The 27681-nt window shown below is 42.6% G+C and overlaps 1 protein-coding gene across 7 annotated transcripts in view; it reads right to left on the reverse strand.

Annotated features, from left to right (window-relative positions):
* Window positions 1-27681, reverse strand: part of IMMT (inner membrane mitochondrial protein) — a 144464-nt gene that overhangs the window by 30426 nt on the left and 86357 nt on the right. For 6 of the 7 annotated variants that reach the window (XM_029592774.1, XM_029592773.1, XM_029592772.1 and 3 more), the window contains 4 exons: window positions 24025-24128; window positions 12478-12613; window positions 11847-11976; window positions 9933-9947 (listed from right to left, as the gene is read on the reverse strand). In XM_029592774.1, the coding sequence (XP_029448634.1) occupies window positions 9933-9947; window positions 11847-11976; window positions 12478-12613; window positions 24025-24128 (385 nt within the window). The remainder of the gene's footprint in view (window positions 1-9932; window positions 9948-11846; window positions 11977-12477; window positions 12614-24024; window positions 24129-27681) is intronic. The other variant, XM_029592769.1, reaches the window with a different exon arrangement.

Here is a 27681-nt window from a genome sequence, read left to right on the forward strand (position 1 = left end):
CCCTTGACAGCAGAGATACACTGCTACTAGTGCAAAACATTTTATAAAGAATGGAGGGCAGAGGAGAGGCCAAACAGAAGGACTTTCAAGTGGATTTCTCCCTCTACCAATACAAACTGCAGGTAATGCCAATGGACCAGGGGGATTGGAATGAGAGTATAGACATCCTTAAGATCTAGGGCACACATCTATTCACCTTACTGAATAAGTGGGAGCATTGTGCTGAAGGAGTTCATACTGGATTTTTCCTGAGGATATGCTAGTTGAGGAACCAGAGGTCCAGAATTGGTCATAATCCCTCCAATTTTTTGGGAATGAGGACGTATCTGGGTAGAAACCCTACTCGTGTTGTGACATATGGAGGATCTCCACTGTCTGGTGCTGGAGAAGAGATTGTACCTCCACATGACACTGTGGGAGTTGCCTCCAAATGACAGTGTGGGAGATTAGAAGGATCCTGGCAGGGCTGCAAATCTTTATTTTATTTATTTAGGCATTTTATACACCGTCGTTCCAAAAGAAGATCACAACGGTTTACAATATTATCATTCATATTCATGGTCAACGGTGATATGCTTTGTGTTAATGTTCACTCATCTAATTCAACAGTGTGAAAGGGATGGAGTTTGTGAGAAACACAACCAGCATCTATGCTGTATAATGCTTAATTATTTAATGCCATTGGTCCAGAAAATGTTGAATTTGTCCTGCTACCGGAAGGGAAGGATGGGGATTGGACAACTATCAAAAACTGGTTCTGGTTTAGAATAGGCGGTTTTTGGCTGACAGTTCTTGTTTAGGTCTGGCCGGAAATTGTTGTTGATGCTGTGCCAGAAAAAGCAGGCGCTGGTACAGCCATCTGTGAAAATAAGGACATTTATAAGAATAGTAAAGAAGCCATGAAGGAGCAGGTTTCTCTGGCACGAGGGAAAGATTGTACCACCACATTTTGGTTTTTTATTTGCAAGATCATTTCTTGGAGTTTCTTCTCTAAAAAGATTGCCTCCCAAGCATGGGATGTCTACCAGTTTTTTGTGGTCATCCTTTTGGATGGAAGTGGCTTGTAGCCACGCCTTACATCACACCCCAATAGAGGTTGCGGAGGCACATGAAGCAGAATAAAAGGATTCATAGACAGAATGTGTTCCAGAATGGCTGAGAGAAGGTATTTTGATCTAAAGATCAGTTTCTGAAAACAATCATGAATATATTGCACCATGTAAAATTGATGGAAAGCAATGTGGGTGGAAAGCATCATGCTCCGGAATGATCTTTTACTAAAAATTGTCTAGAAGTTTGTGAAATTTACCTGGTGGGGAACTGGAATAAATGAATGTCTTTTTTGCTTTTTTCATAGCTGACTCCACTATTACAGACTGGTACAGGAGGTCTACCACACCAAATCCCAAAGACTACTGGACTCAAAGTTTGCGATCCAGCTTTCTAGAGGCAAGATATAGGTGTTTCCCACAACTTCAAAAGTAATGTCTTAAGAATGTAATGAACTGGTAAGGCAGTAGGTTCAGCTGGTGTATCCAGAATCTTTAGTAGACTAAGGAGTTCTGTTCGTGGATCTTTGTCCTTATGCATTTGAATACCCAGTGTTGCTACCAGCTTTTCAATAAATTTGGAATATATGAGGTCTTCTGGAGGAGAAGAATGCTCTGGAAGATCTGGCAGAGGAGCCAACGGTATTCCAGTGAACTCCACATCTGAGCCTAGGAATTCTGGCTCACTCAGTCAGGATTCCAATGATGAAGAAGGACATTTCTCTGGCTGAGGTTTTAGAGGATTAGCCTGATCTATTGCCGCCAAACAACACAACTTTGCTGCAACCGAGTGTGTTGATGATGTGTCTCTAATATTAGGTTGCGATGATAAAACACCTAAAGGTGAGTTTAGGACTCCTATCTGAAGAACCACCAAAGGAAGAATTGAAAAGAGAGGCTGGAGTGTTCCATCTGACTCTTTTACAAGTGAGGTAAAGAAATTCCTCATTAATCCTGAAACATATTCATAAGACTGCTGTTTCCTTCCGGCCTGGAGTGAGCAGAGGGAACCTCTTCTTCTGAAACTAGAACTGGTTGTTGCAGAGTATTAAGTGGTTTATTTGAGGATAGCGGTTCTATGCACTTGAAAACCTTCTTCTACCAATGCAGCAGCTCTTGGATGTCCAGTGAATTGTTGCATAGGCAATCCTCTCAGATCTCAGGAAAAATGTGGAATCTCTGGGCCATGCAGAGGACTGCAAGCTCTTTTAGGGCTGTACACTCGAGGATGATCCAAGCACATCATGGAGCGAAACATGCATCAAATGCATCGGGTATACCAGTACATAAGGGAGACATCGCTGCATGGGAAGAATCAAGATGCATAGAGTGCATTGGAACGACTTGCATTGGTGCAGCATTGTAGGACATGCTGATTTACTTTGTGTTGGTGCAGCATGCATTGATGGCTTTGAATGCATCGAAGCACCATGTTTCGATGCAATGCAGCATAGGTATTCATGGATGCATATCAGTCTTTCAATGCTTCATGTTGAGATGAGGGACAGGCTTCATGTTGGCAAAGAGGGACAGGCCAATGGAGCTGGCATTGACGCACCTCGTAGGATTGTTTATGATTCAATGCACATAGGGCTGGTTCAAGGAAGAGATGCCTCATGCTTCGATGGCACATGGGCAGCTAAACTCAACCCCGCAGCCTTTACAGACAGGGGAGTTTTGGAATGGCTTTGACTCAATAGCTTTCCCAAGGAGGCAAACAATGCTGCACTACAGGAAGATCTACTGCTACACCTGAGAGATTTACACAGCTTTTTCATGCACAAGGCCCTGGAATGCTATGAGTGCAATGAAATCCATTCACAGGCTTCACAGATTTTTTTGGTCATGATTTTGTCCCAGACAGCGGTAGCATAAATTGTGACAGTTTGTGAGGGACATCACTTTACCACATGGGCAGCTCTTGAATCCACTCACCATCAGACTTTCTATTGGCCGAACATTTTCCTGTGAGAGGAAAAAAAAACATTTTTTTTTTGGCAGCACTTAAAAGTGCTGTTTGTGTGACTGAGGAAGCAGTGAGGCAAGGCAGAATAAGTTTTCTGAAGAAAAAATAGCAAGTTTGATGTAAAAAAAATAGAGGAAACACAAAGTATATGTCTGTGCTTTAGCTTGGACAAAAAATGACTGAGAAGGCTCACGAGGCAATTCTCACACACGCTCGGGAGAGCTCAAAGCTCAACAGCTTGGAGAGACAAGCCCGTTTGATGTCACCAGATGATATCACCCATATGTAATGGATAACTCAGCCTGCTTATCAATGGAAAATCTTAGAACAGTATTGTTTCATTACTTAAAAACTGGTGGGGCAATGTTTCAGGTTGAACTCACAAGCGATTAAATATAGAATGGTGAAATTAATTCTTACCTGATAATTTCCTTTCCTTTAATACAGTCAGATCAGTTCAGGCAAACTGATTATGCAAGCCATCCAGCAGATGGTGAGCGAGATCAACAAGCTCGCTGATATCACTTCTTATGTACATCTGTGCCAACACCAACCTGCCAATATGTTTGTATCAAGCTAACTATAGATAGCTAACACACTCAACAACGTAATCATAATACTGAATTTGCATCTCCTTTTTTCTGTTTTTTTTTGTTTTTTTTTAACACCTGGATCTCCAGAGGCATAAAGACAGAAGTAGAAACAAAAAAAAGGGTGTCCAAAACAGTAGAACAAGAAACTACTCACCTGCAGCAAAGCACAGACATTCACTGTGCAACCCAACTATACTTGCTTGCTTGCATAGTTATCTGCTGAATGCAGAAACTTTTTCAGTAACGCAGAGAGAGAAGTAAGACACTGAAGATACCAGTAGCAAAGGTAGGATCCTGGACTGATCTGACTGTATTCAAGGAAAGAAAATTATCAAATAAAAAGTAATTTCACCTTCCTCTTTATCCAGTCAGATCAGTCCAGTTGAACAGGATGTACTCAAGCTACTCCCTTAAAAGGAAGGATGCTGTCCAAGATCCTCGCAAAACTGCCAAGACAAAGGTGGCCTTCTCTCTAGTTCCGACATCCAGGTGGTAATGCTTAGTGAAAAGATGCAAATAAGACCAAGTTGCTGTATTCAGATCTCCAAAGAAGAGACCAAACAACTCTGCCCACGAAAACATCAGTGCCAATGTGTAGCGGATCTGCAGCTGCTTCAGCAATGGAACCCTAGAGTTCACCTTCTTAAGTCACTGCACCACTGTAGTCCAAGAGGACAATTCTTCCCCATGAACTCTGTTCCGACCTTTCTAAACATACTTGTTACCTGGGAGATATTATAAATGATGTCTCCTCATGACAGAGGAACGAAGAAGGGCATAGTCCTTGCCATCCATCTATTTTCTGAACAAAGGTAAGGAGATGACAGAGATAGATGAGGGAACTATTTGATTTTGGACCTTGCCCTTTGCAAACAGCAAAGATACCAGCAAGCACCTGTAACTCACATATCCTCCCCCAAGGTGGATAAATAGCAACCAGGAGGATTGTCTTCAAGTTAATCAGTCAGAGAGGCAGCCTTCAGAGGAGTGAACTGATAATCTACCAAGAAAGCCAAAACTAAGATCAGATTTCAGAGCAGGGCTGGAATTTGAATTAGAGGCCTAATATGCTTTGTGCCCCTTGAATATACCCGCCATAGTAAGAGGAGGAGCTACCACCTTATCTTCAATGTGTTTAGAGCCAAGCCTCTAAAGAGGCCTTCCTGCAAAACAATATAAAAATCAATGGAACCAAAATGGTCCCCAAAGCATACAGATGCCCAAATGCACCAAACCTCAAACACCTTCCATAGGTAAACATAAACCAAGGAGGTGGAAGATTTCCCAGCCTTCTGAAGAATGGCAACCACAGACTGCGAATAACCTATCTTCATCAAACATGCCATCACAAAAGCCAAATGGTTTGAATCCTATTTATCAAACAGATCCTACAAAGTACAAATAAACAACAGTGAATCAAATCAACTCCCACTCCCACATGGCGTGCCACATGGATCATCACTCTCCTCCACCCTATTCAATATATAATGCTCCCCCTCTGCAAACTCCTCTCCAGCCTGGACCTCCATTACTACGTTTATGCAGATGATGTCCAGATACTACTCCCCATGAAAGAAAACATACAATGCAACCTACTACTTTGGGAATCCTACTCAGCCCAAATAAAAAACCTCCTTACTCAGTTATCGCTCACACTCAACCACAAAAAAACAGAGATACTATACATAACAAACAAGCTCCCCACTAAGAACTTCCAAGACCTCTCGCCCACACAACCAACCAGCCAAGCAATGCATAACCGAAATAAAAGACCTAGGCATCATATTGGACTCTGAACTCAACCTAAAAAATCATAACACCACCACAATAAAAGAAGGCTACTTCAAGCTACAAGTACTCAAGAAACTCAAGCCCCTCCTCTTCAACCAAGACTACAGGACAGTACTCCAATCACTTTTATTCTCTAAGCTGGATTACTGCAACTCCCTCCTCCTCGGACTCCCTGCATCCTCCCTCAAACCCCTTCAACTCCTCCAAATGCTGCAGCCAGATCCCTAATGAACAGCAGTCGATCCTCCCACATCACACCAATCCTTAAAGAGCTTCACTGGTTCCCCATAACCCACAGAATACAATACAAAGCCCTAACCCTTTTACACAAAACCATCTACAATGGGAATACGGAATGGCTAAAAGACGTCCTCCTCCATCATGACACCCAAAGAAACTTCTGCTCCAAGAACACCGGCCTACTAACCATACCTTCCACAAAACCAAACCATCTCACCACAACCAGAAAACACACCATCTCAAAAGCTGGCCCCTCATTATGGAACAAACTCCCTGCACAACTCAGACTAGAACTCTCAACACAATCCTTAAAAAAGTCTTTAAAAACCTAGTTATTCCAAAATGCCTTGCAACCCCGCATGTTAAATCCCTCGTCCCCTTTCCTCCCATCCTCATGATACAATGTAAACATTACTATCCTATGAAGCCTTATTGTATGCTAGCGAATCACACTTAAGATCCAAACTATTCCCTATGTTCTTACTTTTTACAAAGAAATAAGTTCTTGAATTTCTTACTGTTATAATGGAAAAATATAAGTTCTTGAGTTGCTTACTGTTACAATGTAAAATAATAAGACACCTTAGTCTTATTATTCTCCAAGTTATTATGTAAACAGATGTGATATACCCCAATGAATGTCTGTATATAAAAACAAACAAATAAATAAATGAAGGATAAAACTGATTCAGATCCTCTTGGCACATGGAACAGCAAGTTCTCGTAAGAGGGAAGCCTTAAAGGTCCTTAAGTTGACCGAGGTCCGAAGACTACGATAGATGAGGCCAACCCGGAACTAGCAGCACATCTAGGCCCGGGAAGCAAGTGATCCTCTGAAGTACCCTGCCTATCAGGAGATAAGGGGGAAAGACTTATAGAAGAACATAAGAACAAGCCATACTGGGTCAGACCAAGGGTCCATCAAGCCCAGCATCCTGTTTCCAACAGTGGCCAAGCCAAGCATAAGAACCTAGTAATAGCAGTGGCTATTTTCTAAGTCAACTTAATTAATAGCAGGTAATGGACTTCTCCAAGAACTTATCCAATCCTCTTTTTAAACACAGCTACATTAACTGCACTAACAACATCCTCTGGCAACAAATTCCAGAGTTTAATTGTACATTGAGTGAAAAAGAACTTTCTCTGATTAGTTTTAAATGTGCCACATGCTAACTTCATGGAGTGCCCCCTAGTCTATTACCTGAAAAAGTAAATAACAGATTTACATTTACCCGTTCTAGACCTCTCATGATTTTAAACACCTCTATCATATCCCCCCTCAGCCTATCTTCTCCAAGCTGAAAAGTCCTAACCTCTTTAGTCTTTCCTTACAGGGGAGCTGTTCCCTCCTCTTTATCATTTTGGTCGCCCTTCTCTGTACCTTCTCCATCGCAACTGTATCTTTTTTGAGATGCGGCGACCAGAATTGTACACAGTATTCAAAGTACGGTCTCACCATGGAGCGATACAGAGTCATTCCGACATTTTCCATTTTATTCACCATTCCCTTTCTAATAATTCCCAACATTCTGTTTGCTTTGACTGCTGCAGCACACTGATCCGATGATTTCAATGTGTTACCCACTATGACGTCTAGATCTCTTTCTTGGGTGGTAGCTCCTAATATGGAATCTAACATTGTGTAACTATAGCATGGGTTATTTTTCCCTATATGCATCCCTTGCACTTATCCACATTAAATTTCATCTGCCATTTGGATGCCCAATTTTCCAGTCTCACAAGGCCTTCCTGCAATTTATCACAATTTGCTTGTGATTTAACTACTCTGAACAATTTTGTATTATCTGCAAATTTGATTACCTCACTTGTCGTATTTCTTTCCAGATCATTTATAAATATATTGAAAAGTACGGGTCCCAATACAGATCCCTGAGGCACTTCACTGCCCACTCCCTTCACTGAGAAAATTGTCCATTTATTCCTACTCTCTGTTTCTGTGTTTTAGCCAGTTTGTAATCCATGAAAGGACCTCGCCACCTATCCCATGACTTTTTACTTTTCCTAGAAGCCTCTCATGAGGAACTTTGTCAAACATCTTCTGAAAATCCAAATACACTACCAAATGACTTACCCAACTTTCCCAATCAGACAGAATGTAACCACTTTTAAAATACCTGTCAGCACTATGTAAATAATTATATCTCTCATTGTTATTGTTAAATTATTCCTGCTTCTCTTCTTCTTCCTCCAGTTATAGCTTCCCCTGTTTTATTGTAACTTTTTTGCTTCTCACCACATGTTAATGGTTCAAAGTTAGCTCACCCCAGTTATCTGTAAACCAGCATGATGTGATTGTATCATGAATGCCGGTATAAAAAAGCTCTAAATAAATAAAATAAATACATCTACCGGTTCACCTTTATTTACATGTTTATTAACTCTCCATTGGCCAAAACTGCACTAGGTCACAAACCTGGACTAAAAGCAGCCCTCTTTTAGCCAAAAAACTTGTGTGCCTTCACATTCTTATTGGCTGCCATCAGATCTAGGTTCAACAGACCCCCATCTGGCAACAATTAGATCAAAGGCTCTTTGAGAGAGACAGAGATCACCACTCTGGGTCTACTACATGGCAACTGAGACAATCCATGCACACAACGTTCACACGTACTATGTTAAGATGCTGACTAGGTCTCCAAATTCTTTTTCATTTAATGAAAAAGCTGGTCTACCTCCAATGATACATAATGACGTTGAGTCCTCCTTGATGAAAAATTCATGCTATTAGCATGGAGTCATTAGACATCACCTTGACCATTTGTCTCATTAACCAAGATGTAAAATCCATGAGAGCTAATCAAATCCACTTAGCCTATATCCAGTTAATGGACCAGCTAGCTTCCTCTGGGGTCCACTGTCTTTGAGCAAACTGCCCCCGAAAGTGTGCCTCCCAGCCTGACAGACTGGCATCTAACGTCACCATGGTAAGACTGGGGGCACGAAGGTAACTCCCTGTACCAAGTGCTTGAAGTCCATCCATTTCTGCAAGCTCAGTCTTGCTGATACCAGCAACAAACGTGTTGAGTAGCCACGAGAATGGGGATACCACCTGAAAGCAAGGTCCTTGCAGAGGACACATATGTATCCACATCCGAAGTACTAAGTCCAACACTGCCGTCAAGACTCCAAGAATCTGCAGGTAGGACATATGGCTATCTGAACCGAATGTCCAGATCAGACCACAATTTCTGGAGTCTTCAGCCCATTAAACAAACACGCCCTATCTTTACAACAAATTGAGCTTCAGATTCTCCAATATCTTAGATGGCTATAAATTGTTCTTGGAGAAATTGACTTTTTTCTTAACGCGTTGGCCAGATATGGATGACCAAAAAAGACCGTCCTTATGTAACATTGCAGCCTTCACCGCCATTACTTTTAGAAAGGTTCTAAAGGTGGACACTAGCCCAAAGGCTGTGCCTGAAATTGAAAATGCCAATCCAGCACTCAAACTGGAAGAAGCACTGATAATCTATCTGTATCTGAATGTGGAGATAGATCTCCCTCCAGTCAGGGATGCCAGTATCTCATCTCTCCGTACCACCATAAGCTACCTGTTGGCTGCACAAAAAGCCTGAAAATACCTCAGAGCCCTTCAGGACACAACCAGATGTCTCTAGCTGCCAGGGGTAACAAGGATTGAACCTGCAGCACTGGACATTCAAGGCAAGGGAATCTTGCAGTGCAGCAACATGAACCAAAAAAAAACAAAACACACATACAGGCTGGTGTCAGCATGGATACATATAAGGAGTGACATCAGTGAGCCTGCTGATCCTTGTCTCCATCTGCTGATGACTGGCGTGCATAACTCATTCATCTTGATTGATCTAACTGGATGAAAAGGAAGTTTGCTTTTTCCTTTGATTTGTAAAGGCCCACAGATTTTTTTTGTATATTCTTCAAAAATGTTGTCTACTTGTTTTAAATATTGCAAACATGTTCAATTCTATGGAAGAATTTGACAATTTCTCCTCAAATCTGAGAAATGCAGTTTGTGACCAAAGGAAATATAGAACGAACACTATGGACTCCTAAAGAAGCAACTAGGAATTTCACCATTTTCACCTTGACTCTTATGGAACAATGAAGAATTGTATAGCTTACTTTGATATTAACATATTTAACATGCTAAGCTGTAACCATAAGTCATGCTGCAAGTTTATCCCATCATGCAGATATGAAAATGAAACAAAAATCCAAGGGAAAAAAAAAAAGACCAGGTTTGAAATAAAGAATCATGATGGCAAGAAAGTGTTATTGTAAACTCACCTAAATCAGCGATCTCTGCAATAGAAAGAGGGAAGATTTGGAGATGTTAAAGCATGTCTACGCAAACCAATTATTCATTCAAACATGTAATAATGTAATGCAGCCTTGGCCCCAGTAACCTTAAGGTTAGAATACTGTCACCTGCAAGACTGATTCAGCTTAGGATTCAATGAGAGTCAGCAATTAGACACAGAGACATGCTCACATTTCCCAATGCCGCAAAATCTGGCAGTGCGATGTATACTGCAACCTATTACAGCGAGTATAAAAAAAAGTATACGAGTGAAACTATTTACCTTCCATTCCCATTGTATTATTGGGGTTGTGTGGGGTTTTAACAGAATATATGAGAGTAGCCTGCACATTGAGGCAGTTACTGCCATAAGCCACTTGCTGGTCAAACTGGATAGATGTTTATCATCTGCTATTACTACTATTTTACTATATTACAAAACTAAATCCAAAATAATTCAGAACACAGTAAAATGTGTCACTTGTTCATATACTACATAGAAAGAACCCTAGACCCTGAGGGAAAATAAGGCCTGAAAGACTAATCTAGTCTGTCCCGTTTACTTCCTGTACAACATCAGCATGAGTAATAGATGTGACAATCTTTAAGAATATATATTTCACATGCAGAGAGCTTCCAAAAAGGCCCATGTGTGCACCCAACAGATTCAGTCTCATGAATGAACAAAAAAAACAGGAAAATAAAAGTTTCTAGATTAAATTAGTAATTTTATGTAATTACTTTTACAACATGGTCCAGCAGGATTTCCAAACTACAAAGAAAGACCCAGCAACTAGCAACAGATGACTGCAAGTAGATTGTGAATTAAAGCAACTGTGAAAAAGGTAGAGTGCCATTGCTGACACTCAGTTTTGCTGGCTGGAGGACATGAGATCTGGCCCAGCCTCCAGAATGGTAAGGGAGGTCCTGCTCATGGCAAGAAGAGAGTGCTTTTAAGACACTCGCTGGGCAAAATACTGCACAGCAAGTACCTTCTGAGCCACAGGAGGTATCTATGGTACCTGTCTGCAAAACGAGTTATAAAAACAGCAAAACAGGAAAATGAGAAACGTTCTTATAGTCATTATACCCAGCCTATCCTACCAGGGTAAATAAGTTTTTTTCATGGTCCTATAAATACTTGTTCCTTATTCTATAAAAAGAAGTTTCACTGGAGGCATTGAACGTCCAACTTTGACTCCCTTTGGTTCCCATTAAGAAGTACATGTTACAGCAAGACAGACCGCCACCAAGGAAGAAAGGGAGACTTTTTGGCATGTTCTAGTCCCAAATTTACCAAGTAAATCATTTTTAGAAGTGGCTTACTTCTTAATAGTCTATGCAGCCAAGGGAAGCATTCCATATTGCCAAATCTTTAAGCTTATAAATTTGAAATGCTGTTTGAGTCACTGATAATTGTTCTCATCAAGTAAACAAAGCATGGGGACAAAACATGTTATAGAGCGATGCTAGTGTTCATTTGGATCATATTTTTACATTACACTGTCCAGTGTTTTGCAAGTGCTATGATTTTATCATGTTAGATGTAATTTGCCCTGTAGGGGTAATGTCTCTGAAAAGGCAAAATATATATTTATAAATTAAAGTTATGAGCTGACCTTCATTATAGTTGTCTGGCAGACAAAGGAATATACAGCCTGCAGGACTAGCTGAAGTTTTAGCAAGTTTGCTTTTGTTGTGTTTTGCTAGTGCCACAGTTCAGCAGAAGAGGTTACTGAAAAGCTATATATCATATATTCCATCATTTTTCTTCTCTTCAAAAATTCCCAGTCTCCCCTACTTATATAAGCTAACTTGTCAGAACTTGCAGTTCAGCTTCGATGCTGGTGTATAAATGTTGAACACAGCATAACAGATCTATGAAGTAAACTCATACTTACTGAGCCCTTTCCAACCAGACTGTATTTCAGGTGTGATACTATCTAGTTCTCGCTGAAAATCTTCCTTGGCCACAACAACTAGCTCGTGATACTGAGCCACAATCTTTGCTTCTGACTGTGATGCCTGAACCTGCAAAAACAGAAGGCTGAACTAAATACTGACAGAAAGCATATCCAGAGTTCAAAAGCAGGTACTAAAATGGACAGCAATGGACATTGCTTGTTACTGTACTATCAAACATAGTGGCTGCCAATGAGATGCGCTAAAAACTAACAGTTCAAACAAAGCATATGACAGAACAGACCATCAAGCTGATATTTACCACAGTCAGCTAGAAATTAGCTAGCATAATATGAATGATTGCAACTTCTGCCCAGACCTCCCTAGAAGGTACACATGGACTTGCAGTCAGTCTCAAACACCTCCTTCTAGGTAGAGAATGAATTTAAGAAGCAAATCTTCAGTGTTTGAGTAGATTACATCTAAGTGAAAAACGAAGAGGGTTTTTTGGGGGTTTTTTTTTTTTTACATTCCAGTGTGGCAGCATGACTAATTACTCATTTGCTAAGAACTGTTTGTGCCCATTGCAACTTGCAGCTTGTATCTTCCAGGCAGAACTGGAACAATTACCTTTTTGACCATATTGTCCAGGTCCACAATCATGTGATGGAGATTCTCTTCTGCAGAAAGAATGTGATGTTTGGCTCCAGCAAGGGGAGTCTTCTTGGTATTATCAATAACACCTTTCATCCTTTCCAATTCCTCTCTAAAGAGAGATATGTGCTATTAGTTTGCAAGCATTTCACTGCAGCAAAACGTATACAGCTTGAAGACAGGCCCTCTTAATTCTCTGAAGGACACGGATTCTGATCTTTTTAAGGAGAAGGCTTTGTCATAAATGCTAATTAGTTTAAGATTCCTTTTTTGTTTTGGGACATTGTTGGGCTATTTTCCTATAGCATGGCAGCCATGCTGTTTGTTGCTATTTTTGGTAGGATAATGCTCCAGGGGCATATAGGGAATAAAATACATTCCATACACATTCCAAGCTTTAACCTCATGTATATTTAGTAAGTTGAAGTGAAAAGCTTTGCCTGTTTCTAATTCACTGATGGCAATTTTCTTGCTAAACGGATCCACTTTCTATGCAAGAAGTGGATCCTTGGATAGGCATATATTATTACCATTTCATCTTCTGATTTCAAATCACACCTTCTAATTATAGCACTTGAAACAACAGTATAGTACTAATATGGTGAGAAACTGGCAAATTTAGCAACATGTTAATTGCTGAAACATAAGGAACACTCTGGCCCATCCATGTGCCACTGTGTGCTTTGTCGCTGAAGACCCACTTGATCTCTGAGTTATCTCCCTCCCTGGCCTCATCACTGCCCTCTGTGCCTATCCCCAACATGCCTGAAATCTGTTTCTTTCCACCTCTGTTGGGCTTCACGCCATCATTAGGGACCTAAAATCAGAACTAGGGACCAGTTCTGATTTTATTTAGCTAGGACATTTCAATGTTATTGTGGAAAGAATGTTAGGCAAGTTAACTAGATCTCCGGAAGACTTTGTACAGCGAATAGACAGCTATGGATCACAACAGGTTCCAATGATTGATGAGTATGAATCAATATACTGTAAGTGATCTGAGTGCAGGGATTGTACAAAGGCATAACACTATCACCATTTGTTCCCTGTATTCCTGAGACATTCTTGTAACAATGAGCTGATAAAGAGCAGGGATGAACCCAAGGAACATCTGGTATCGCTGGGGACAAGGAGTAAGACATTTGGTATTTCTTATCTGGGAAAATCAAATACTAAAAACTAGTACCCATACCAATGAGTCTTTTACCAAATGGGAGATCAAAGGACTGGTACTTAAATGCCTTTGAAATACCTAACTTGCAGAGAGATATATAAAGCATAGGAAAATTAGTTCTTACCTGCTAATATTCATTCCTGTAGTACCAAGGATCAGTCCAGACTGCTGGGCCATGTCTCCCTTCCAGCAGGTGGAGTCAGAGAAAAAAGTTTAAGGCACCCTATGATAACCCAGTGTGCCGCCTGCGATCCTCCAGTATATTGAATAACAAAGCAGCAATTATGGAATGGAAGTAGGACAATCAATGACTAGATCAAGGTTAATAAAACTATATACAGGAAAAAATAACACGGAGAAATGGATATTCTTCAGAATCTCCTAAACCTTGCAAAAAAAGAAATACAACAAACCAATGAGCGGGCCTCTCCGGAAAGAGTATCTGGGCGGGCATCTGGACTGATCCTTGATACTACAGGAAAGAAAATTAGCAGGTAAGAACCAATTTTCCTTTCCCTGTACGTACCAGGATCAGTCCAGACTGCTGGGATGTACCCAAGCTGACCTAAATGGTGTGGGATCCGGAGAGTCCCACCCGCAGCACACTGCTGCCGAAGGAGTCTACGTCTGGAACCCTAACATCCAAACGATAATGCTTAGCAAAAGTGTGCAAAGATTTCCAAGTTGCCGCTCTTCAAATCTCTTGCGGTGAAACACATTGGCTCTCAGCCCACTAAGCCGCCTGAGAGCGAAGCGAATGAGCCTTCAGACCATCAGGAACTGGTCTGCCACGACAAATGTATGTCGAAGCGATGGTTTCCTTCAGCCATTGTGCAATGGTAGCCTCAGAAGCCTGACAGCCCTTCTTAGGACCGCTCCCATAAGACAAAAAGGTGGTCTGAGAGACGAAAGGCATTAGTCACCTCCAAGTACTGCAGGAGCACACGGCGCACATCAAGCTTCCGTTAGTCCCTAGTCTGAGGAGAAGACCGATCTAAATCCGGAAACGCCGGCAGCTCTATCGACTGGTTGACATGAAACGCGGAAACCACCTTTGGCAGAAAGGATGGAACTGTCTGCAGCGAAATTCCTGAACCCGAGGTGCGCAAGAATGGTTCACGACAGGACAAGGCCTGAATTTCCGATATACGGAACAGATCGTCACAAGGAATACAGTCTTGAGGCTTAAATCCTTCAAGGTGGCATGCTTAAGAGGTTCAAAAGGAGGGTCACAGAGACCACGAAGAACCAAATTCAAACTCCACGACGGACAGAGTGCTCGAATCGGCGGATTCAAATGTTTGGCCCCCTTCAAAAACGAGCCACATCTGGATGTGTTGCAAGAGACGTACCATCAACCGTACCACACAAACAGCCCAGCGCCGCTACCTGAACGCGGAGCAAACTGTAAGAGAGTCCCTTCTTTGACAAACTGAAGAGTAGTAAATCACCTGGACTGGATGGTATACACCCCAGAGTTCTGAAGGAACTAAAAAATGAAATTTCAGACCTATTAGTAAAAATTTGTAACTTATCATTAAAATCATCCATTGTACCTGAAGACTGGAGGATAGCAAATGTAACCCCAATATTTAAAAAGGGCTCCAGGGGCGATCCGGGAAACTACAGACCGGTTAGCCTGACTTCAGTGCCAGGAAAAATAGTGGAAAGTGTTCTAAACATCAAAATCACAGAACATATAGAAAGACATGGTTTAATGGAACAAAGTCAGCATGGCTTTACCCAGGGCAAGTCTTGCCTCACAAATCTGCTTCACTTTTTTGAAGGAGTTAATAAACATGTGGATAAAGGTGAACCGGTAGATATAGTATACTTGGATTTTCAGAAGGCGTTTGACAAAGTTCCTCATGAGAGGCTTCTAGGAAAAGTAAAAAGTCATGGGATAGGTGGCGATGTCCTTTCGTGGATTGCAAACTGGCTAAAAGACAGGAAACAGAGAGTAGGATTAAATGGGCAATTTTCTCAGTGGAAGGGAGTGGACAGTGGAGTGCCTCAGGGATCTGTATTGGGACCCTTACTGTTCAATATATTTATAAATGATCTGGAAAGAAATACGACGAGTGAGATAATCAAATTTGCAGATGACACAAAATTGTTCAGAGTAGTTAAATCACAAGCAGATTGTGATAAATTGCAGGAAGACCTTGTGAGACTGGAAAATTGGGCATCCAAATGGCAGATGAAATTTAATGTGGATAAGTACAAGGTGATGCATATAGGGAAAAATAACCCATGCTATAATTACACGATGTTGGGTTCCATATTGGGTGCTACGACCCAAGAAAGAGATCTAGGTGTCATAGTGGATAACACACTGAAATCGTCGGTTCAGTGTGCTGCGGCAGTCATAAAAGCAAACAGAATGTTGGGAATTATTAGAAAAGGAATGATGAATAAAACGGAAAATGTCATAATGCCTCTGTATCGCTCCATGGTGAGACCGCACCTTGAATACTGTGTACAATTCTGGTCGCCGCATCTCAAAAAAGATATAATTGCGATGGAGAAGGTACAGAGAAGGGCTACCAAAATGATAAGGGGAATGGAACAACTCCCCTATGAGGAAAGACTAAAGAGGTTAGGACTTTTTAGCTTGGAGAAGAGACGACTGAGGGGGGATATGATAGAGGTGTTTAAAATCATGAGAGGTCTAGAACGGGTAGATGTGAATCGGTTATTTACTCTTTCGGATAGTAGAAAGACTAGGGGACACTCCATGAAGTTAGCATGGGGCACATTTAAAACTAATCGGAGAAAGTTCTTTTTTACTCAACGCACAATTAAACTCTGGAATTTGTTGCCAGAGAATGTGGTTCGTGCAGTTAGTATAGCTGTGTTTAAAAAAGGATTGGATAAGTTCTTGGAGGAGAAGTCCATTACCTGCTATTAAGTTCACTTAGAGAATAGCCACTGCCATTAGCAATGGTTACATGGAATAGACTTAGTTTTTGGGTACTTGCCAGGTTCTTATGGCCTGGATTGGCCACTGTTGGAAACAGGATGCTGGGCTTGATGGACCCTTGGTCTGACCCAGTATGGCATTTTCTTATGTTCTTATGTTCTTTAAACCTTCCTGCAAGAATGCCAAAATGTTAACTACAGTGGCCCGGCGTGGAGACACATTCAATCCGCGACACCAAGTATCAAAGACTTTCCATACTCGAACATAAGTAAGAGAGGTAGAGGTCTTTCTTGAGCTGAGCAGGGTGGTAATAACCGCCTCCGGGTAACCCTTCTTTCTCAGCTGTCGCCTCTCATAAGCCAAGCCGCTAGACAAAAGCAAGCCGCCTGATTGAAAAATACCGGACCCTGCCGAAGCAGGTTGGGAAGATGGCAGAGGCGCAAGGGGCCGTCGACCGCTAGATTGATGAGGTCTGCAAACCACGGTCTCCGTGGCCACTCCGGAGCCATGAGAATCACGGGACCCCTGTGAGACTCTATCCATCACAAGACTTTTCCCACTAACGGCCACGGAGGAAACAGAGGAGTACGTCTTGGGGCCATGGGAGGACCAGGGCATCTACCCCTTCCGCCCTGTGCTCCCTCCATAGACTGAAAAAAACGAACCACCTTTGCATTTATGCGTGTAGCCATCAGGTCTAGCCAGGGCATCCCCCACCGACGAGTGAGGAGTCATTGCCTCCCCAGACAGCTCCCACTCTCTGGGGTCGAGCTGCTGGTGACTGAGAAAGTCTGCTTTAATGTTGTCCACTCCGGCGATGTGAGATGCCGCTAAACGACGCAGATGACATTCTGCCTAGACCATCAACTTGTCTGCCTCTGTGGCGACCATACGACTCTTCGTACTGCCTTGCCTGTTCATGTAAGCCATAGTCATCACGTTGTCGGAGAGAACTCTTACCGACTGATGCTGAACCAGTGGGAGAAAACTGTGTAACGCTAGACGAACCGCTCTTGTCTCCACGCGATTGATGGACCACTTGGCCTGCTGTGGTGTCCACTGTCCCTGAGCCGAGTGCGACTAGCAGACCGCTCCCCAGCCGAAAAGACTGGCATCCGTCGTCACAATTATCCACTGTGGATTTTTGAGATCCATTCCCATCTGTAAGTGATCGGGGACTAATCACCATTCGAGACTGGATCGGGCTGGCTCCATGAGGGGCAGAGGCAGATGGAACTCCTCAGACTTGGGGTCCCAACGGGAAAGCAACGCTCTCTGTAAAGGTCGCAGGTGCGCAAAGGCCCAGGGGATCACCTCTAGAGTAGATGCCATAGAACCAAGAACTTGCAAATAGTCCCACACCGTGGGTAATGGGAGATCCAAAAGGCGGCACACTTGAGACATTAACTTGAGCATCCTGTCCTGTGGGAGAAAAACTTTGCCCACAGCAGTGTCGAAACATGCACCCAGGAACTGAAAGACCTGGGACGGCATCAAATGACTCTTGTCGAAGTTGACTACCCAACCGAGGGCATGAAGACAATGTAAAATTGTCTGAACTGCCAGCTTGCAAAGAGTTTCCGACTTCTCCCAGATGAGCCAATCGTCCAAATAGGGATGAACCAGAATCCCTTCTTGTCTGAGGGCTGCTGCCACTACCACCATCACCTTGGTAAACACTCGAGGAGCTGTCGCTAGACCGAACGGGAGCGCCCAAAACCATGAACCGGAGAAATCTCTGGTGGCTCTCCTGGATTGCTATGTGTAGATAAGCTTCGGTCAGGTCCAAAGAGGCCAAAAATTCGCCTTTGTGGACGGCCGCAATGTCTCCATTCGAAAAAGAGGAACCCGAAGCGTCCTGATGACCGTCTTCAAATCTAGTATCGGACGGAAGGACCCTTCCTTCTTGGGAGCCACGAAGTAGATGGAGTATCGACCTTTCCGATACTCAACCTTAGGAATGGAACAATCGCTCCTAGGTCCTTCAACCGGTTCAAAGTCTGGAGTACCAACTGTTGCTTTAGGTGGGACCCGCAAGGGGACACCAAGAAAAGGTCCTGCAACGGGCAAGTAAAATGCAAAGCGTAACCGCGTTGTATGATATTTAGGACCCACTGATCCGAGGTGATTTTGACCCACTCCTCGTGAAACAGAGAGAGACGTCCTCTGATCTCTGGCACAGAGGAATAGGCCAGCGCACCTTCATTGAGGAGACTTGTAGGAAGCGAAGGTTTGGGAGTTTCCTGTACGGAGAGGCCGTCTCCCACGAAAGCCTGGGACCGTGAAGGCTGTTGTCGCGGAGCAAAAGACGGGGTTCTACCCGTCCGGAAACGTCGCTGATCTCGAAAATGTCTCCTAAACGATCCAAAATTGCAGGATGAATGAGGCTTGTCCTCTGGAAGTTTGTAAACCTTATTATCCCCCAAGTCTTTGATGAGATGTTCCAGCTCCTCACCGAATAACAAGGTTCCTTTAAATGGGAAGGAGCCCAGATGTGACTTGGACGTGGCATCAGCCGCCTAGTGGCAGAGCCAAAGAAGCCTTCTAGCCGAAACTGCGGAGGTCATCGTGCGAGAGGAGGTATGAGGAAGATCATATAAGGCAACAGCCGTATAGGCCACCACAGATTCCAAATGATTTGCCTGTTCCAGCTCTGCCGAGGGAAGATCCTGAGAGGTGAGTAACTGCTGCACCCACTGAAGGGTAGCCCTCTGCATGAGACTACTGCACACTGCCGCCCTAACACCTAGGGCTGAAACCTCAAAAATCTGTTTGAGAAGAACCTCGAGCTTCCTATCCTGGAGGTCCTTCAGAGTAGTGCCTCCCGTCACCGGAATGACTGTGTGCTTGGCGATCGCAGAGACGGCAGAGTCCACCTGAGGGACCTTTAGCAACTCTAAGGAATCCTGCAGGAGCATGTCGAGCTTTTCCATGGCCCTACTAACCCTCAGACTGGCCTCTGGCTCGTCCCATTCCTGAGTAAGTAGCTGCCGAAGCTTAGGATGAAATGGGAAGGCCTTAGGTGGAGCCCTGAGCCCTGCCAGAACCTGATCCCCAGGGGAAGGATCCGCCACTGGCTGCGGCGCTGGAATAGCAAGCTCGTCCAGAACATAAGGTATAAGTGGGTACGATTCTTCTCTGCGAAATAATCTGAGCACTTGAGGGTCATCCCCTTCTACAAGGGCCGCATCTTCGACCTCATCGGCCGCTGTGTCCCCCGTGTCCACCGTGGGAGGGTCTTGAAGGGCAGGATCCTGAGAAATAGTTGGTGGGGGGACCGGAACCGGAGGTAGGCGGGGTATAGGCCCTTCTGTAGGTCTAGGTACCTTAGCTGGTGGTGGTTGCTGACCCTTGACATCCGCCTTAGTCTCTAAATATGCTTTGTCAGTAACAAAATAAACTGCGAGGAAAAGGGATGCTGGCGCTTTAAGGCCCCCCGAGGGTAAGGCAGGAAGCAGGGCTTCGGATTCCTGCAAAATCGGGCGCTCGGGACTCAAATTAGGAGGGGAAAGATCCCCTCCCCCCAGAGGCTGAGCATCATCGGCACCAGATAAATTCAAAATGTCCGCCGTTCTCGCGCTAAGCAGGGACGGGGCCGGCCGATGCAGGGGAGCCGCACGCATGCAGCAGAGTCTGTTTTCTGCCTGAAACAGGCAGTTCTGAAGTCCCTTCGCCCCCGGAGAGGCATCGAAAGCAGAGGCTGTCCCTGGAAAGCCGTGCTGCCGGCTCCCCACACACTGAATACCGGGAGCCCCGCGGCATGACAGAGAGAGAGACAAATTGCAAAGGTTTGAAAAACTCTGAAAAAAAATATCCCCTGTGCCGGTAATGTGAGGAACTGGCCTTGTTTATCAATCTTTCTTTTTTTTTTTTTTTTTACAAACAAAATGGAGCCACTGCTTCAGGGGAATGCACCTCCCTGGAATGCCTCTGTAATATAGCTCCCTTCAGAGGAATCAATCGTCTCTGGAATGAGAGAGGGGAGGGACCAGCCCACCGGTAAATGCCCCCTACCCGGGAATTAACAGAGGTCCTCCGGGTAACAAGGCTTGCAGACACAGGAACTAGAAATCTGTCATAAAAAAAAACCCAAAACATTTCTAACTCACAAAAAGTTGATCTAGTCAATGATCAGCAGGGATTAAAAGATCCCTTGACTGAAACAGAGCTAAAACACTCAGCTGTGGAGAGGATCAGGACCGCAGGGTATGTCTTCCTTCACCTGCTGGAGTCAGAGAAATACTGGAGGATCGCAGGCGGTACACACTGGGTTATCATAGGGTGCCTTAAACTTTTTTCTCTGACTCCACCTGCTGGAAGGGAGACACAACCCAGCAGTCTGGACTGATCTTGGTACATACAGGGAAAGTATTTGTTTATTCTAATTAGATGAGCTGAGAAGAACAGAGCAAAGAGCTGGCTCTTTTTCAGAGTCTCCGGCCCGTAAAAATCCTCCAGATTTCCTGGGAATGCTGGCTTATATGAGGAGGGCGTTTAAGGGAGGTGTTCGTTCTTTTGTTTTTATTATTCGATTAATGTTCTATCTTTATTTTTGTCTGTCTCCTATTACCTGTATTGATTTATGTACAGCTTACTGTGATTCTGTATTTAATGTTGATAATACTTTGCTGATTACCCATATATTTACAATATTTAGTAAACTATGTTTTGCTTTACCAGATCGTATGTAGAGTGTTCTATGACAATATAAAAATATACCCCCACACGACCACCGTGCACAATTATTTTTCCACTTACTTTTTTGTTATGTTATAACACACAGGAGAAAATCCAGCAGAAGAGTCATTTTTCTACTGATTTCTTTTTGTTCCAATATAAAATTCCCAGGAGAAATAAAAACTGAAAACAAAGGTCGCTAGCCATTATTTTAGTAGTTTAGTCTACAAACAGATTTACAGCTCATTTCAAATAAGAGTAGGCCATCTAAGAACATAAGAATTGCCATATTGGGTCAGGCAGGATACTGGGCTTGATAGATCCTCTGTTTCCAACAGTGGCCAATCTAGGTCACAAGTACTTGGCTACATCACAAATAATGAACAGATCCCATGCTTACACAATGACTAACAGTGGCTATTCTCTAACAAGCCAATTTTAAAAGACCCACACGCAAATATTGGGGGTTACGCGCCATTAGACGCTGTCCCAAGGAAGCACGCGCCTGCAGCCAGCCGCCGTTCGGAATTTACTTCTGCTCCAGAGGAGCACTAAGTATAAAAACAAAATCCCCGATTTAGGGGTCAGTGAGGAGAGGGGAAGAGGGAAGAAGGATAGGGTTAGGGAAGTTCCTTCCCAGTCTGCTCCTTTATTGGAGCAGACTGGAGGGAACTGGGCAAAGGCCCGATCGCGTCACTGCATGATTCTTTTAAAATCCCCCAGCCTGCGCGAGGAGGCCACCCGCCCGCACGTGTGCACTAAAATCCAGCGCACGTGTGCGTTGGACTCACATTTTATAACATGAACGTGCGCGTTATAAAACAGCCGCGTGCACATGGATGCACGCACAGGCCTTTTAAAATCTACCCCTAAGTCTACTTGGTTAATAGCAGTTTAAGAACCTCTCCTTCAGGAACCTGTCCAAACCTTTTTTAAACCCACCTACGCTAACTGCCTTAACCACATCGTCCGGTAATAATTCCAGAACTTAATGGTGCGCTAGGTGAAAAAGAATTTTCTCAAAATTGTTTTGAATGTGCTACATACTAATTTTATGGACTGTCCCCTGGTCTTCGCATTTTTTGAAAGAGGAAATAACTGATTTACATTTACACATTCTTTTCCACTCATGATTTTATAGACCACCTCAGCCATCTTTTCTCCAAGCTGAACAGTCCCAGCCTCTTTGGTTTCCCTATGAGGAAAGGCTAATCTATCCATTTTGGTTGGCCTTCTCTGTACCTTTTCCAATGCAACTATATCTTTAAGATGCAGCAATCAGAATTGCACACAGTACTCCAGGTGCAGCCACAAAATAGAGCAATATAGAGGCATTATGATATTCTCCATTTTATTTTCCATTCCTTTCTTAATAATGCCTAAGATTCTATTTGCTTTTTTAACTGCTGCCACACAGTGAACCAAGGATTTCAAAGCATTGCCCACTATGATGCCCAGATCCTTTTCTTGGGGATAACTTACAATATGGAACCTAACATGTAACTACAGCGTGGGTTACTTTTCCCTACGTGTATCATTTGCTCTTTTCCACATTCAATTTCATCTGCCATTTAGACGCCCAATCTTCCAGTCTTGCACGGTCCTCCTGCAATTTATCACAATCTGCATGTGATTTAACTACTCTGAATATTGAAGATATAATAGTCATTGAGAGATGTTTTTTATTCATTAAGGGTTATAAAGTATATTATAGCCAATAAGGTTTACAATACAATTATTGATATGGTACTAAATGTTTGTGCAATCACTCCCTGTATTAAGAGTTGTAAATGGCATATAAGCCATAAGGGTATATAAGATAGTTATCAATAAAATAAATTTAAATATGATTGTTGGTTGGTGTAATAGGGTGGGTTATTAATAAGTATTGTATTACTGTTTTAATATGAAGAATGAATGGGTATGAGTGTGGATGTGTATAAGGGTGAGTTGTCATGCTATTGAGACACAGTTTATGGTAACTGTTAAGTAAATTTTGATAATAAAGTTTGTATATCCTCTTTCACATGTATGTTTTATAACAATTGTTATTGAGAGTGTGGACAACTGTACCCACATTGTTTACATATATCTCCCCAACATTCTCTTCAGTGAACACTGAAGCAAATAATTCATTTAGTCTTTATGCGATTGTAGAAGTTGTAGAAATAAAAAGGTCAGCAAAAGTTTTAGGAGAAACCTTTGTTTTGAGACTAACTTCGTAGATTTGAGACTAACTTGAGAATGGCTTATACTCTTCATCACATTGGTGCAACAACAACCTAATAAAGTGAGAATCTTGAAATCTAATCCCGAAAGTTTTTAGTTCGATCAAGGATTTGATTCCCAATTTCAGCTTCTCTACGTCAAGTAGCTGGGGATGCTGTGAAAGTAGCATTCACAGCCTTGGAGGAATGGAGACACTGCTCTATGAGAACTTACACCAAGTGATGTGCTAACACAGCACTGTGGAATTATATGCCAATAAATGCTCCAAAGGGTTTTAATATTTATTACTGTCAGATAAGGAAAGGAATATTATGTTTAACACTTGCTCCTGCTGAGTTGAATGTATGTTACCTGGACATCATTTTTAACAGGGTGCATTATAGCATTATGTAACTTGATAATAAATTTTCCAAAACAGTCTCTGGACCTTGCCTCTTGCATTATTGTTTTTGTTCCATTTTGACCAATTTAGATTTTCCATCATAAAAACATTAAGATGACCATATTCATGGCAACTCACTTGGCTTTCAGAAGTATATCTGCAGCTTCATCCACAGCCTTCCTGCGAACCTTCAAAGCATCCTCCAGTTCACGCCACTGAGTCGATTTCTTATCAGCTGGAGTCTTAAAGAAAAAAAAAAAAGAAAATCCAGGACATTTCTGATCATAGTTGGTCTACCAGCAGTCTGGCATCCTCTGCATTCCTCAGACTGATGGTAGATACAATGATTATTTCGTAAGGGATATTACACAACTGTCAGTGAAATATTATAAAAACTTGTATAGTAAAAGTTAGGGATGTGAATCGTTTTTCTGACGGATGAAAATATCATATATTTTCTCATCCGTCAGCTATCAGGGGTCCCTGAAAGTGATAAGAGAACCACATGAAATTTTCATGGGATTTTCCTATCGTTTTTGGGGGAGGGGGGAGAGAAAGGGCACACTGAAAAAAACCCAACCCCAAACCCACTCCAACCCTTACATTTAATTATTTAGAATCCCCTTCCCTCCCGACCCCCCCCCCAAAAAACTTTTCTAAAGTACCTGGTGGTCCAGCGGGGGTCCCAGGAGCGATCTCCTGTTCTTGGGCCATCGGCTGCCACTAATCAAAATGGCGCCATTGCCCTTACCATGTGACAGGGGCTATCGGTGCCATTGGCCGGCCCCTATCCCATGGTAGGGTCGGGGTGGGTATTCTTTTTTCTGGCTCGGGACAGCTGAAAAAAAAAAACGCTTAGAACCGCGGGAAAAAAATATTTCCCGCGGTGGTTCTATGAACACGATACCGGAAACGAGTCCAGTACCAATTCACATCTCTAGTAAAAGCAATCTATTCCACAACATATTCTATATGTTAAAGAGTCTGCATCAAACAGGTAGCTACAGCAACTGTGAGCCTAGCAGCATGCTGTTTTTCATTATTGCCATTTATTTTTTATTGAAGTTGTTAAAAGTCTATTAAAAAATGGCAAATAATGAAAAACAAGGCATGTTGCTAGGCTCAAAGTTATCACCCATTTGGCCAATCAGACCATGCAGCAAATATCACATGACCACTTTTAAAGTCTCCCACATACCAAAAACAGTGCCATAGAAATCTTAATAAATAAATAAATAAATGAAAAAAGACAATCAGTTTATGTTTTTGGTGTGTGGGAGGCTTTAAAAGTGATCATGTGATACTTGCTGCATGGTATGACCAAATGGTCTATGGACATGATATAAAAAAAGGTCAGCACATTCTTTTCTATCCGTCTCTTTCTAGATCCCCTGAGGCAGTGATTGTGAAAAATGTATGTTCTCAATGTTGGGATGGTTGTGAGGATTTCCATTGTTTGATACCTCCCTCTTTGGCGAATGAATAACTGACAGCTTGAAGTTGGATAACATTTTTTACTTGCATGAATTAAAGAGTCTTTAAAAATAGAGCAGATGATGAAAAGCAGGATGTCTTGCTAGACTCAAAGTTTGCCTTAGCTGCTTGTTTGATACCAACTATTTAACATAGAGTGTGTCGTGAAGTAGATAACTACTAGATGTTTTTATGATATTCCATTTATAGTTGTGCAATATTTCATTCATTGTGGTTTCCATATGACTCCTTTTTGGGTGGGTTATTTTACATAGTAAGGGATGACACCCAAAGGCAAAATATATGCGCATTCTCCTCTAATATAGCATTTTTCAAATGATCTGTCTTTGAATTAAGTTTTCAAAACCATTAGAAAGCAACTAGAGCAAACCAGATAGCTCTGTGATAATGCAATGGGGGAGATCTGGACTGGAGTCTCAAGTCTAGCTTCTACACCTTGGACCTTCCTGGGCTAGGAATGCTGTGGAGGCAGTGGAGGCAGTGTTCACAGCCCGCTGAGGCTGGGCTTGGAAGGAGAAATTTATTCTTGCCTGAATTTCCTTTCCTTGAATCCAGCCAGACCAGTATATGTTTATGCTCCTTGGCCAGCAGATGGAGATAAAACAGGTTTGCTGATATCACCCTTTATAGGGTCCCATGCTGCATTCAGCCTGATAGTATTCCTTAAAATAAACTAAGGAATAAACAATCTCCCCTACACTGGAACAACAAACAAGACCAGAAGAGATAAGATACAAACCACAGGAATTTCAGAGAAGGAAACAATTTTCTTATCTGAGCAGATGTAAACCAAGGCTCAGCTGGTACTGACACTGAGAAATACTTTCCCAGTGCAAGCCACTAGAATGTGTCCACTCAGATACAGCAGAAATATCCTTGACAGTTAGAAAAAGCTCTGATCTCAAGGAAAGGAAATTATCGGGTAAGAATAAATTTTTCCTCTCTCATCATCCAGCCAGACATATGTGATATACCCAAGCTATCCCTCATTTGGGTGGGACAGTATCAACCTCGTTCTCAGGACCCCCAATCAAAGGCAGCCTCTTCCCTGGTTTGAACATCAAGATAATGCTTTGAAAAAGAATGTAATTAAGACCAAACTGCTGCCTTGCAAACTTCCACCAGCAACACCAAGCAGAGTTCAGCCCAAGATGTAGCCTGCACTCTAGTAGAATGAGCCCTCAATCTCTTAGGAAGAGGTAAACCCCTGTCCATGTAGGCTGCACTTATAGCTTCTTTAATCTACCAAGCTAACAAAACCTTCAATGCCGCTTCACCCTTCCTAGGGCCATTAAAAAGAACAAAAAGATGATCTGACTTTCTGAAATCATTAGTTATCTTCAAATACAGGAGCAAAATCCTTTACACATCCAGATGATGTAACAAACTTTCCTGCATGAAACCCTCTGGAAAGAAGGCAGACAGACCACTTGATTAAGTTGAAAAGATACCACCACCTTGGGAAGAAAGAAGGCACTGTGCGAATATAAACTGCCTCATTAGAAAAACTCAGAAAGGGCTCCCTGCAAGAGAGAGCTTGAATCTCTGAAATACACCTACCGAACAAAAATCGGCACCAAAAATACTGTCTTCAAGCAACTGGTCAGTTAGGAATCTCAAAACAAAATTCAGATTCCAGGTAGGAACCAAGTCTCTCACTGGAAGACGAATATGCTTTACCCCACAAAGGAAACAAGATACATCAAATGTCCTCTGTAACACATAATAGCAGCTACCTTAAACTTCAGAGAATAAGGGCTAAACCTTTATTCAAGCTCTCCTGCAGAAAATCCAAAGGTCAATGGCAACAAGGTTCTTTTGGCTGAAGGTCCTCTAACTGCCCACCAATTGTCAAAAGACTCTAGACTTTTACATACTTTAAGGATGTAGAAAACTTCTTGGCATATAAGAGTATTCACCACTCCTTGGGAATAACCCTTCTTGACTAAATGAGTCCTCTCAAGGGCCAGGCCCGTAAGAAGAAACTTGGATGGATTTTCATGCACCAAAAGTCCCTGGAATAACCTGCCCCAGACTCCCATCCAACATCCTTACTAGATCCGCATATCAGAAGCATCTCGGCCAATCAGGCACCACCAAAATCACAAGGCCCAATGTTCAGAGATCCTCTGAAAAATTCTGCCCACCATGGGCTAATAGGAACACAAAGATAATCTCCTGTCATCTACTTCTGAATCAGGGCATCCAAACCAGATGAGCCCTAGCTCTTTCTTTCGACTGAAAACAGACACCTTAGCTTTGCTTGAGGAAGCTATCAAGTACATCACCAGCTCTTCACAT

Source organism: Rhinatrema bivittatum, chromosome 1, assembly GCF_901001135.1.
Source record: "Rhinatrema bivittatum chromosome 1, aRhiBiv1.1, whole genome shotgun sequence".
Taxonomy (NCBI): Eukaryota; Metazoa; Chordata; class Amphibia; order Gymnophiona; family Rhinatrematidae; genus Rhinatrema; species Rhinatrema bivittatum.